General features: G+C 54.5%; 1 protein-coding gene across 1 annotated transcript in view; it reads right to left on the bottom strand.

The window, feature by feature from the left end:
- Nucleotides 1–9926: 9926 nt before the first annotated feature.
- The window catches only part of Mgat5b (alpha-1,6-mannosylglycoprotein 6-beta-N-acetylglucosaminyltransferase B), a 66834-nt gene continuing 64749 nt past the window's right edge, over nucleotides 9927–12011 (bottom strand). The window contains exons 16-17 of the mRNA XM_042283171.2: nucleotides 11735–11991; nucleotides 9927–11394 (exon numbers count right to left, since the gene is read on the bottom strand). Of these exons, the coding sequence (XP_042139105.2) occupies nucleotides 11196–11394; nucleotides 11735–11991 (456 nt within the window). The 3' untranslated portion in view covers nucleotides 9927–11195. The remainder of the gene's footprint in view (nucleotides 11395–11734; nucleotides 11992–12011) is intronic.

Below are 12011 nucleotides of genomic sequence, written 5' to 3'. Positions count from 1 at the left end.
TATTGCAGCTCAGAGACCTTGAAACCCCAATGGTTCCCTTCCTAAGAAGCGTCAGGGGTACAGCCAGGGACAGGAAAGGCACACCACTCCTTGTAGGTGCTCCATAAACATGAGTCCCACTGTGCTTGCCAATCCCACGTGCCCTGCAGGGTCTCCCTCCCTGAGCCCAGAGCTCGGGGGGTGGGGGGTGGGGGTGGGGGTGGTTCTGGCTGGCTGCTCACCGTTCTCTCATTTTACAGTCCCAGGGGGAGGGCGGGGGGCTCTCCTGGGCTGCAGCTCTCCCCCTGTGCAGCCCAACACCCTCCGTCCTGGCCTCTCTTCCAGAGATGAGGGAATCACCTCCCCAGCACCATCTTCATGCCCTGGGAGTGTTCCTCCTAGGTGAGTACCTTTTCATTTGGGGGGAATGTGGAAGATGCCCTCTTCATCTGGTTTGGGCTTCTACAATGGAACAGCACAGATAAATTACAAACAATAGATGTTTATTTAGTGCTCAGTCTGGAGGCAGGGAAGTCCAGGTCTGCACCACAGGGAGGAGAGAGACACAGAGACAGACACACAGAGAGACACACAGACACACAGAGAAAGAGAAGAGAGGAGCGATAGAAGAGACAAGAGAAATACACACACACACACACACACACACACACACACACACACATCCAGAGTAGATGGATGGAGGTGTGACTGAACTTATCCTTCTACCAGTAACCCATCCCCATGGTAACTAACCCATTTCCCTGATAACAGTATTAACTCATTCACAGTACAGAACCTTTGTGACCTCAAGGCCCCTCCTCTCCACATCTTTCCCCTAGAAATTAGATTGACAAGCACCTGGAGAGCGGTGTCCACTCCATAGTATACTCTTTTGTTTGTTTGTTTGTTTGTTTTGTCCTGGAACTTTCTTTGTAGACCCGGCTGGCCTCGAACTCACAGAAATCCACCTACCTCTCTCTGCCTCCCAAGTGGTGGGATTAAGGTGTCTGTTACCACACCCAGCTAGCATATTCTTTTTTTTTTTTTTTTTTAAATCATGGGTGTGAGTGTTTGCCTGAATGCATGTGTGACCATTTGTGTGTAATACCCACAGAGGCCAGAAGAAGCTTTGGGATCCTCGGCACTGGGGTTACAGGTGGTTGTGAGCTGCTATGTGGGTGCTGGAAACAGAGCCTGGGTCCTCCACCAGAGCAGCCAGTGCTGGTAGTCACTGGGCCAGCTCTCCGGCCCACCTCCCAGTGTCCTCCTGTGCACAGCCCTCAGAAGAACGTGTCAGCCCAAGGGCAAAGTGAGCGAGGCAGGCTTGGAGGCTCTGGTGACACAGGTTAGACTGGACATTTATTGATGCTCATATCGAGATAGGACCTGTCTGCCATCTGCTTGATTTCATTTGCCTAAGCATTATTGTCCTGTTTTACACAAAGAAACTTGCTCCACGACACATGGCTACTTAAAGACAGATGCAAATTCTAAGTCCCATTTATTTGACATGAAATCCAGATACAAACCACCCAGGGCATTCATTGGCCTCCAAAACCACCACAGTCTCAGCCGTCAGAAGCCACCAAAGTCCACGTCAGGCAGCTGAAGTTGGCCCTGCAGGCCCTGGCCTGGCTTTCTGCGTCTCACCTCATGGGACATGGGAAAATTGCAGACACCAGGTTTCTTCCAGGAGACTCCAGGCCTCCCTGAGGGGAGACTAGGGATCCACATGTGTGGACCCAGTCACTACAGGTGACAGGATGGGCTCACACACGTGTGTCCTTGCCAGAGGACAATGTCAGGTGCTGTCCATGGGAGCTCTCTAGCTTCTCCTTTGAGACAGGATCTCTCATCGTCCTGGGACTTGTGGACCAGGCTAGGCTGACAAGCTAGTGAGCTAGAGACCTGCCTGTCTCCTCCCAGCACAGGGATTTGTTTTTCATGTATTTATATTTTATTTTATGTGCATTGGTGCTTTGCCTGCATGTGTGTTGGTGTGAGAGTGTTGGATTTCCTGGAACTGGAGTTACAGACAGTTGTGAGCTGCCATGTGGGTCCTCTGGAAGAGCAGCCAGTGCTCTTAACTGCTGAGCCATCTCCCCAGCACACCACTCCCTTTTTTAAAATGTGGATTCAGGAGATCAAACGCAGGTTCTTACATTTGCAAGGCAAGCACTTTACCCACTGAGTGTCTCCCGACCTGCCCAGCCCCCAGCCTTCTTACAGTGCTGGTGACTGAACCGTGCTTATGGTTAAGGTAAACCAACTGGGCTATGTCTCCAACCATGGAAGCCACAGGAGGATCTCCTTCACGGATGGGGTACCTCTGGTGAGGGCCAGTCTCACAAAGGCATCTAACTCTGGGTCTCCCTCCAGACAGAAGGGGGAGAGCAGTGTTTGGGTCCCAGTGCCCATGGAGAGGGCAGTGCCCAGTAGTTCTCCTGGTGTACAATGGGGGTCTCACGGAGCCCTGGGCAGGGGCTGGAGCCAGAAAAGGCCCCACTAAGGATACCCAGCATGCTGAGGTTCTTCAGTTTCCCACGATCTTCAGACGGGGGCTTGGGGCCCACTGTATGGCTGAGGAGGGGGGAATCTTGCAAAAATTAATGTTCTCGGGTCAGGAATTTGGCTCAGTGGTAGAATGCTCGCCCAGCATGCGTGAGGTTCCATCCCTCCACTACAGAAAAGGATTTCCCATTCTCACCACAAGGGGTGACCTTGAACTTCAAGATCAATGCAGCCCTCTGGGGACCCTCCCCTAGGCTCCTCTCCACCATCCCACCTGAGACAAGGAGCTGGCAGGCAGGGATGGGATGTGTTTGGAAGGGGGTTCCCAGGCTCCAAGCCTCATGCATAAAACAGAGAGACCTTTTCCTCCACAGCTCATCAAAACCTCCGGCCCAGAGATTGCAAATAAGGTCTTCAAGTCATTTCCCTTGCAAATGAGGCGGCCGCTCCTCAGCTCTCTGCTAAGTCCTCATCAGCACAGCGGTAGCTCACAACCCTGGCAGCTACTTGGCACATTTCAATTAGCCTGACGGGTACCCAGAAGCAGACAAGAACGGGTGGGCCCCTCTGAGCCCTGGTTCCCCAACCCCACACAGAGTCCTGCTGAAACCTGGGGAGACAGGGTCCTATCCCCACTTGTCATGAGCAAATTTTCCACTCTGGTGCCCCCGAGTCCATGCCATAGAGCGAGTAGGCCATGGAGCGAGTAGGCCATGGAGCGAGTAGGCCATAGAGCGAGTAGGCCATGGAGCGAGTAGGCCGTAGAGCGAGTAGGCCATAGAGTGAGTAGGCCATAGAGCAAGTAGGCCATAGAGCGAGTAGGCCATGGAGCGAGTAGGCCGTAGAGCGAGTAGGCCATAGAGCGAGTAGGCCATGGAGCGAGTAGGCCGTAGAGCGAGTAGGCCGTAGAGCGAGTAGGCCATAGAGCGAGTAGGCCCGCAGGTCCAGCCGTGCCTACCACCACAGCCTTCACAAGTCAGGGGAGGGTGGAGGCAGCAGGCTAGTGTTGGGACACCCAGGGTCACACCCACCCCTGGTTTTAAGGAAGCCCCCAGCAGGCCTTGGTGAAGGTGCATGGACCTATAGAGCCAGACGCCAAATAAGACAGAGGAAGAAAATCTCAGTGAAGCCCCCGAATGCCCAGTCTCCCCTGTGTGGTAGGGGACAGTGACAGCATTGACCTTGGAGGGTTGTGAGGGGTGAAGGAATGGGTAAACACTTGCCTCCCTGTGTGACACTTAGACAGTATTCAGACTGGGCTGGCGATGTGGCTGGTCCCATTAGCCACACCGAATACCTCTGGCATGCTGGCACCACACCTGGGAGAAGCCAGGAGGATCAGAAGTTCAAGGCCTTCTTCAGATACACAGTGAGTTCAAGGCCAGCCTAGGATATATGGGACTCTGTAAATTAAAGAAAAAGGAAGGAAGGGAAGAAGGAATGAAGGAAGGAGGGAGAGAGGAAGAAGGAAGAAAGGGGTGCTGGAGGGATGGCTCAGTGGTTAAGAGTGCTGGCTGTTCTTCCAGAGGTCCTGAGTTCAACTCCCAGCACCCACATGGTGACTTCACAACCATTTGTAATGAGGTCTGGCACCCTCTTCTGACCTGCAGGGATACATGCAGACAGAACACTGTGTACATGATAAATAAATCTTTAAAAAAAAGAAAGAAAGAAAGAAAGAAAGAAAGAAAGAAAGAAAGGAAGGAAGGAAGGAAGGAAGGAAGGAAGGAAGGAAGGAAGGAAGGAAGGAAGGAAGGAAGGAAGGAAAACAGGAAAGCCAAGCGCTCAGCAGATACAGGCACTTGCTGCCGGGCTGGCTGACCTGAGTTCTATCCCAGAACCCCCATGGTAGAAGGAGAAAGCTGACTCCCAAAAGTTGTCCTTTGACCTCCACACACACACATGCACACACACACACACACACACACACACACACACACACACACTAAATAGATAAATAAAGTAAAACATTTTGAAAAGAAAGTACTTGATCAAAGCTGTTACTCCTCCCCCACAGCTCTGATGCCCACAATGCCACCGCCTCCCTGCACAGCCAGCTTGTACAAAACCCACTTGTTCACGGTGTGAGCTGGCAGCCCCTCCCCCTTGCTGCTACAAAATAGACTTACAGTCCCAACCTAGTGTCTGCCTCTGTAGGCTAGGCCAGGCTAGGCCAGGCTGGGCCAGGTTAGGCCAGGCTGGGCCAGGCTAGGTCCCATGGTGTTTTACTTTGGGGAGGAAAGGGTTTATTCAATCTTACAGACCACAGTCCTTTACTGAGGGAAGTCAAGGCAGGAATTCAAGGCAGGAACCTGGAGGCAGGATCTGATGCAGAGGCCATGGAGGGGTGTTGCTTACTCACCCAAGGCTTGCTCAATTTGTCTTCAAATGCAGGATCACCTGCCCAGGGGCGGTGCCATCCACAGGGGCTGGGCCCTCCCATCTCACTTCAACCATACAAGAAAATGCCCTGCAGACTTGTCTACAGGCCAATCTTATGGAGGCATTTTCTCAAATGAGGTTCTTCTTCTCGGATGACGCTATTTTCTGTCAAGTTGAGAAAAAACTAACCAGGTCACCTGCTATGAAGTTTGTCCATCTCCCTGAAAAAGAACCAAAGCCTCTTTGTTCTCTGGAACTAACAAGCCTGCCTCTCCCTTCAGGACCTCCACCATGCTGTACACAATGGCCATTTCTTCTCCTCTCTCCCACCTCTTGGCTCGACTGGGACGGTCTGGGGTCATGTGACTCTGTCATGCCAGCTCCTTCCTGTGAGCTTTTCTCTTTTCTAACCCCTCCCTGTCTCACCTGTCATTAACAAGCCTAATGTACAAGGTGGGCCTGGGCCTCACCGAGACGTCAGAGGTCACACATCTCCTTCGCAGCGACAGCGCAAAGTCAGCACACCGAAGAGCCCAGACTTCAAACCCCGGCCCTGCCACGCCTGGCTGGGTGACCTTTCTGTGCTCTGCAACGTGAGCGGGTCTTGTGAGTTCTCACCCTGAGGGCTGGAAGGCGTCACCGAGGGGTCATTTTTATAAAGGTAAAATCATGGTTCCATCAAACAGAAAATGAACGCACATCAGAGGTTTTATGTAGCTCATCAATGCGTGAGGGGCCTGACGGGATGTTGAAACCCAGTGTTCAAAGCAGAGTTCTGGAAACAGGTATGGCGTCAGCTGGGGATGTCAAATGAATTTGCAGCCATGCTGAGATGAATCTGCAGACAGCTGTGGGCCCAGCTGCTGGGTGCTGGTCGGCTGAGCTCTACCATTCATCCATCCTCTTGGTGGGAGGCGGTGCTGTGTGAATAGGCCTGCCTCCACGTTCCTGCTCCAGTTCTGCCAGCTCTCCTCAGTGATGGGCTGTGACTTGGAAGTCCTCATAAGCCCTTTCTCCCCTAAGTTGCTTTTGTTTGTAGTATGTATGTATGTATTTGTTTGTTTATTTCAAGACAGGGTTTCTCTGTGTAGCCCAAGCTGTCCTGGAACTCACTCTGTAGACCAGGCTGGACTTGAACTCACAAGGACCTGCCTCCCAAGTGCTGGGACTAAAGGCGTGTGCCACCACTGCCCAGCTGCTCCTGGTATTTGTCCTAGCAACAGGACAAAACTAGAGCACTTCAAGAGCCTTTCTTTCTCCTACGCCCCAGCCTCCTCCAGGCTGCAGATCCACAGCCGTGTGCCTGCTGTGGCTTTATCCTTTGGTGGGGTGGTCTGTCCCTGGGGGCTCTGAGTTCTCTAAGGGCAGCGCTGGGTCCTGCTACCTCCCCAGCATCCGAGAGACTCCTGATACAGACTGCTGTATTCCCGTCTCCTGCCTTGGGAACATGCCATACTGACGGGACTAAGGGGGGACTGGCCCAGCGTTCTCCTTCCTGTCCCCTACGTTGACTGTTCGCCCCACCTCAGAGATTCCTCTTATATTTTCATTAATTTCTACTGAATAATTAAAACAGGAAATTAATACTTTCATCATTACTGCATGCGGTTTTTTTGGTTTCTTGTTTCACAGCTGGCCTCACCGAGCACTGAGCACTGGAGCAGGGCCTCTGTTCCAGGGGTGGAGGGGCTGAGAGCTGATCTCCAGCTCCAACACAGGGCCAGCTGGGCCATGTGCTCAGAAATTGCTTTTTAATTGATGAATGGATGAATGAATGGGCAGACAGAAACAGCACTTCAAAGGCCAAGACAGCTGTTCGGAACTTTCCAGAATTAGAGCTGACTCCATTCCCTCTGGGGCTGTGTCAACTTCAGTCTCTTGGTTTTGGAGGCAGGTCCTCCCACAGTCCAGGCTGGCTTCCAATGTGCTATGTAGCTGAGGATAACCTTGAACTCTCAATCCTCCTGCCACTACTTGCTGAGTGCTGGGATGACAGGCAAGGGCCACCACACCCCAGCATGGCTTCAGTTTGTATAAAATGAAATGGGAATTGCTAGCCTTGAGCATGGGATCTTTTATTTCTTGCCCCTCCAGGCCACCTGCCACCCAGAGGTTACTTGCTGTTATCCAGCCTTATCCAAAAGGTGGGTTCTTCAGAGACAGGTTCTCACTCTGCTGTCCTGGAACTCACCGTGTAGACCAGGCTGGCCTTGAACTCAGAGATCTGCCTCTGGAGTGCTGGGATCAAAGGCATGTGCCCAGCTTGGATTCTTTTTTAAAATCATAGATTTTATTTTAAATGATGTGTCTGTGTGTGGGTGTGTGCACCTGAGTGTGCGTACCTACTGAGATTATAATAGGGCAAAGATCCCCTGGACCTGCAGTTAAGAAGCATTTATGAGCAGCCGATGTGGGTGCTGGGAATTGAACTTGGGTTGTTTTTTGTTTGTTTGTTTTTTGAGACAGGGTTTCTTCTGTGTAGCTCTGGATGTCCTGGAACTCAGTAGACCAGACTGGCCTCAAAATCACAGAGATCCTCCTGCCTTCTCTGCCTCCTGAGTGCTGGGATTAAAGGCATGCGCCATCACCACCAGGCCTGAACTTAGGTCATTTTAAGAGCAGTGTTCTTAACCACTGAGCAGTCTCTCCAGCCCCCCCAAAAGGAGGTTCTTACATCATCAAAACCATCTGGGCCCTGGAGGGGCTTATGGAGATGGACAGGGAAGCAGAAGCTGGGTTGTAGCGGGCAGCCTGGCCCCGTAGGGACAGCCGGGGCTTGCTCTCTCAGAGGTGAAGACACCTGACTAGTCCCCGTCATGAGTCCTCCATGGCACCTCAGTGTGGCCTTCCTCTTCCCAGTCTTTTCAAAGAGGCTTAGGAGTCGGCAGCAGGATCCGTAGCTTCAAGCAGATGCCCATGCCATCTGGACCCCTCTGGCGTTTTCTCTGCCCCAACAGGGCTTCTTGCCAACATGTAACCTGCCCATCTTATCCCTCTCCTGGAGACTGGACCCTCTTCCGTGCCCTTCACAGCCATCTACACGCCTTTCCACTTGGGGTGACTAACACAGGACTCCCACAGGCTGAGGATAGGTCCAGCGATAGCCTCCACCCCTGTTCCTCAAGGATCAAGTCAGGGTCTGAGTCTGGCATGTTGGCTTTGGTCCGTTCCTTCATGAGGGTGGCCCCTGCCTCCAGCCTTTCCAGTTTCCTGCTGGGGGCTCAGCTGTGGCATCTCAGACTCAGAGACCCATTCTGACCTCGGGCCCTTGCACCAGATCCTTCCTGTCCTTCCAGGGCAGGCCCCTCTCCCAGCCCCAGGTTCCTCCACAAAACTGGGCAGCAGAGCTGGATTGCATTCCAAACCAAAGCTTAAAAGGTGCCACTTCTAATTACACCAGAGTGCAGTGTGCCCTGAGCCCTTTTGTAGTAAATGGTTCTCAATAAATTAAGTTTTTCATTCATTATTATTAATTATTTCCCCGAGCCAAGGCAAGCCTCGGGAGGCAGGGCCCCGCTCAGCCCTGAGCACTGGCATTGCTGTCAAGTGCTGGGACAAACGTGGGACTCTGACACTTGAGTTGCTACCCACGTGGGCTCCGGTGAGGCTGGCCATGGCCCTGGACCGGGGCGGGGGGCGGGGGGGGGGGGGAGCAAAGGAAAGCAGACTGCCATCAAGACTGAGGAGGCCTGCGGCTTCCATGCTGTAACGTGCCCGCCGTGGCCCGTGGGACGATGCTGGCCATCTAACAAGGGGCTGGCAGAATCCTTCCAAACCTCACATCCACCCCGATGAGCCCATGGGAGACTCTGCGCAGGGTGGGAATGTGGCTGTGCCCAGTGGAATGCTTGCCCGGCGCATGTGAAGCCCTGGGTTTGATCCCCGGCACTGAATAAAAGTGACGGTGGTGCTACACACCTGTCATCCCAGCGGGAAGTCGAGGCAGGGGGATCAGAACGTCAAGCTCACCCTTTGCTACATAGGGAGTTGGAAGCTAACCTGGGCTATGTAAGACCCCGTCTGAAAAAAAATATAAAATATGTAAATAAGTAGGATCATCATTAGCATATTGGAAGCAAGTTGGGAATACTTCTAGTGCCCACTTGGTCTAGACAGTGATTCTCAAAGCTCAGGCCACAGCAGGGGGGGGGGGGGCGGCAGCAGCTCCTGGGAGCTCACCGATGACCAAAGTACCTCCCACCACTCAGACCTGTTGGTCAGACTCTGGGAAGCTAAGCTCAGGGATGCTGGTGACCGAGAAACGCCCCATCTGAGAACCACTGCCCTAGAGCAGGGCTGGGTCAGTCTGGTGCTGCGGGCTGGACTGTTCTGTGTGGGGGTACATGGGGGTGAGTAGGGGGGTCTTGTGAATTGCAGGAAGCTGATGTAACCTGCATTACCTAATTACACCCACCGGCTGCCAGGTAACTGGTCATCTGCCAACTCAGGACATAACATGTCTGGACACTTTCAGGGAATAAAACCGTCGCTGTGCAGAATCCCTGGCTGGGAGGAGGTTCCCCGACTTTAGAATGTCTCCATGCATTTAAACCACTGCAAAAGCCCAGACCCAGGTCCTCGTGGCAGCTTTGAAATGGTCCTGATGTCACAAGCTGTGGGACCTGGGCAGTTACTTAACTCTCTGTGCCTCTGTTTGCTCACGTGATAGGATGACATCAGCCGACTGGCCACCTGAGCTCTCAGAACTCACAGTCCCAGCCCGGAGTCCTACACACAGTGAACCCCAAAAGTACCAGCACATCTCATGTGTGACCTCAAGGTCTTTCCCAGTGCATTTCTCGGGCCTCACAACTCCACGGATTCTGCGGAGAGGCCAGCTGAGGCAGGCGGGCATGGAGGCTGCACTTAACAGAAGGGCCTGTGGTCACAGCTGTGAGGACTTCTTCTGGGCGCAGGCAGCACCTCCTTTTCTAACCCAGCCCCCAGTGTCATGTTCCATCAACACAGAGCAGCATCTGGGGACCCTGGGCAGGCCCTGCCATGCTGGGCAAGCCTTGGAAGTTCCAGGAAAAGACGAAAAGACAGCACATCTCTTCTTTATCATCTCACATCCCAATAAAATATTTATTTCAAGAAATAAATCTTTAAAAAAAAGAGAGAAGAGTGTCTCTATTGCTTTCCTCTGGCAGTCAAATCCTCGGAATCACAGGGCTCTTGCTGCCCTGGGCTCTGCTGCCACAAGGGCCAACCAGGCCAGGGGGCACCAGCAAGTCCCAGGCAGGCTGGTCCCTTCCTACAACTGTCTGGGCGCAGGGAAGCCTGCCTTCATGAGGCTGGGGGCAGGCCACACATGAGCAGTGGCAGTGTTCTTGGAGGCCCGGCTGGACTTGGCAGGTCCTGGGGTCGGAGAGGGAAGGGTCACCCTGGACTGGAGGTGGGCATGCCACACAGAGATGGGTACCGACGTCTGGAAGTGGCCTGAGGCTGTGGGAAGCAGGAGGGAGTGACAAAGAGGGGCCTAGATGGGTGGGAGTCATGGAAGGTCTGGGAGACCCGTGCAACCAGAACCAGCCAAGTGTACCATGGGTGAAACTTCATCCCAGCCCGGCCAGCATGAGATGCTGGAAGGTTAGGGTGGTGTCAGAGCCTGCAGAGGATGCCTTGGTGGGGTCTGGGCCTGTTGTCAGAGCCTCAGTGGAGGTAGCCCCTGGAGGGGCAGAGATGGAGGCTGTGGACCAGCCGCAGATCATGCCGGAATGTGTCTCAGAAGAGGCCCAAAGTGAAGCCTGCTGGAGGAAGCAGGAGTGAGGAACAGGGAGGGTGGACAGGAGGGCAGGGTCCCTCTCCCAGCCTCCCCAAGTTCTCTGTCCACCCCAAACAACTGCAGACAAACACTGGCCCTGCATGAACTGCTGCATCATAAGAAGAGGATGTGGTCCTCACAGCAAGCGTGGCTGCGGCCCGGTCCCCGTTCCTCGACACCTCTGGCGAACTAGGCGGGGCAGCACGGCCATGTCCCCAGACTTGCTGATCAGAAGGCCTATCCTGGGCCCGAGAATGGCCAAGGGTCATGTCACCAGCTGATCCAGACCTCAGAAAGCAAGGGGCCTCCATTCACGCGCTCCTGGGCCCACCAGACAGGTAGGTCAGCCCATCATCTGCTTGGCCGCGAGTCCTGTGGGGAGGGCCAGGAGCCCCTCGGACGGAGCTGCAGGCTTTAGCTGCTGCCTCCTTGGCCTCCTCTCCCTTGGCCAGGGTAAGAGGCCGCAGCCGGGAGATGGCAGTGAGCATGGCTGCAGCTCAGAAAGTGCTGGTGCTTGCCAACCGGGGATGGGCAGATGCTGGCAGGGTGGCCTCGGGCCTCACAGGCAGCCCTGGCACAAGGCCACCTGGCCCTTGAGGAAGTCGCGGCAGGGGCAGAGCCTCTGGTACTTGGTGCTGGCTCCGGCGCAGCTGAAGAGCAGCGGCTCTTTCTGTAGGTAGCACTCTTGGCCGGGCTGGGCGAAGGCGGGGTACAAGTGATGCATCTCCCACTCTGTGCTGTCACAGGGCACCTGCAGCCTGCAAAGGGGCCATCAGCGTCATCCCTCTGTGGTGAGAGAGGTGACGGCTGCCCCCAGCTTAGCATGACCCCACCCACCCCCGGCGGGGGGCAGAGAAACACAAGTCAAGGTTTTGAATCCATCTGTCAGAGCTTACTCAGAGAAGCTCTGGGCCTGGGGTCTTGGGGACCAGCTGGAGAGATGCCCACACAGGCTGGGCAGGGACCAAAGGAGGTGGGGGAGGGCAAGGCCCGAAGGGATGACCTCTTATGGGTTTTTCTTGGCTGACTCAGAAGCACTAAACTCCCTTCTACAGGGGAGCCAGGCAGGTGGGGACCACGGGCAGGGCTGGGACTCACTTGAGGAATGCATCTTGGCTGTTGAGATGGGGGAAGAAGGAAGGCTCGCAGACCAGCCCGCGGTCCAGGCAGGCGTCTGTGCAGGCCCTCCCAGGGGCTGCCAGCCAGGCCCGCAGAGAGTGGGGAGGTGGCCACGCTCCCGCCATCGAGCTGATGTTCTGGGCCCACTCGAGATGGGTGGCGTTGGGGGCTAAGACAAAGGGACTCTGGGCGGTGTGGGCCCCTGGCGGGGCGGGGCTTGGACCTGCACAGAAGTCCTGTCAGAAAAAAGAGAGGT

Source organism: Peromyscus maniculatus, chromosome 8 (genome assembly GCF_049852395.1).
Source record: "Peromyscus maniculatus bairdii isolate BWxNUB_F1_BW_parent chromosome 8, HU_Pman_BW_mat_3.1, whole genome shotgun sequence".
In the NCBI taxonomy this organism is placed as follows: domain Eukaryota; kingdom Metazoa; phylum Chordata; class Mammalia; order Rodentia; family Cricetidae; genus Peromyscus; species Peromyscus maniculatus.
The sequence above is the reverse complement of the archived record's forward strand: the minus strand, read 5'-3'. Positions and strand labels throughout refer to the sequence as shown.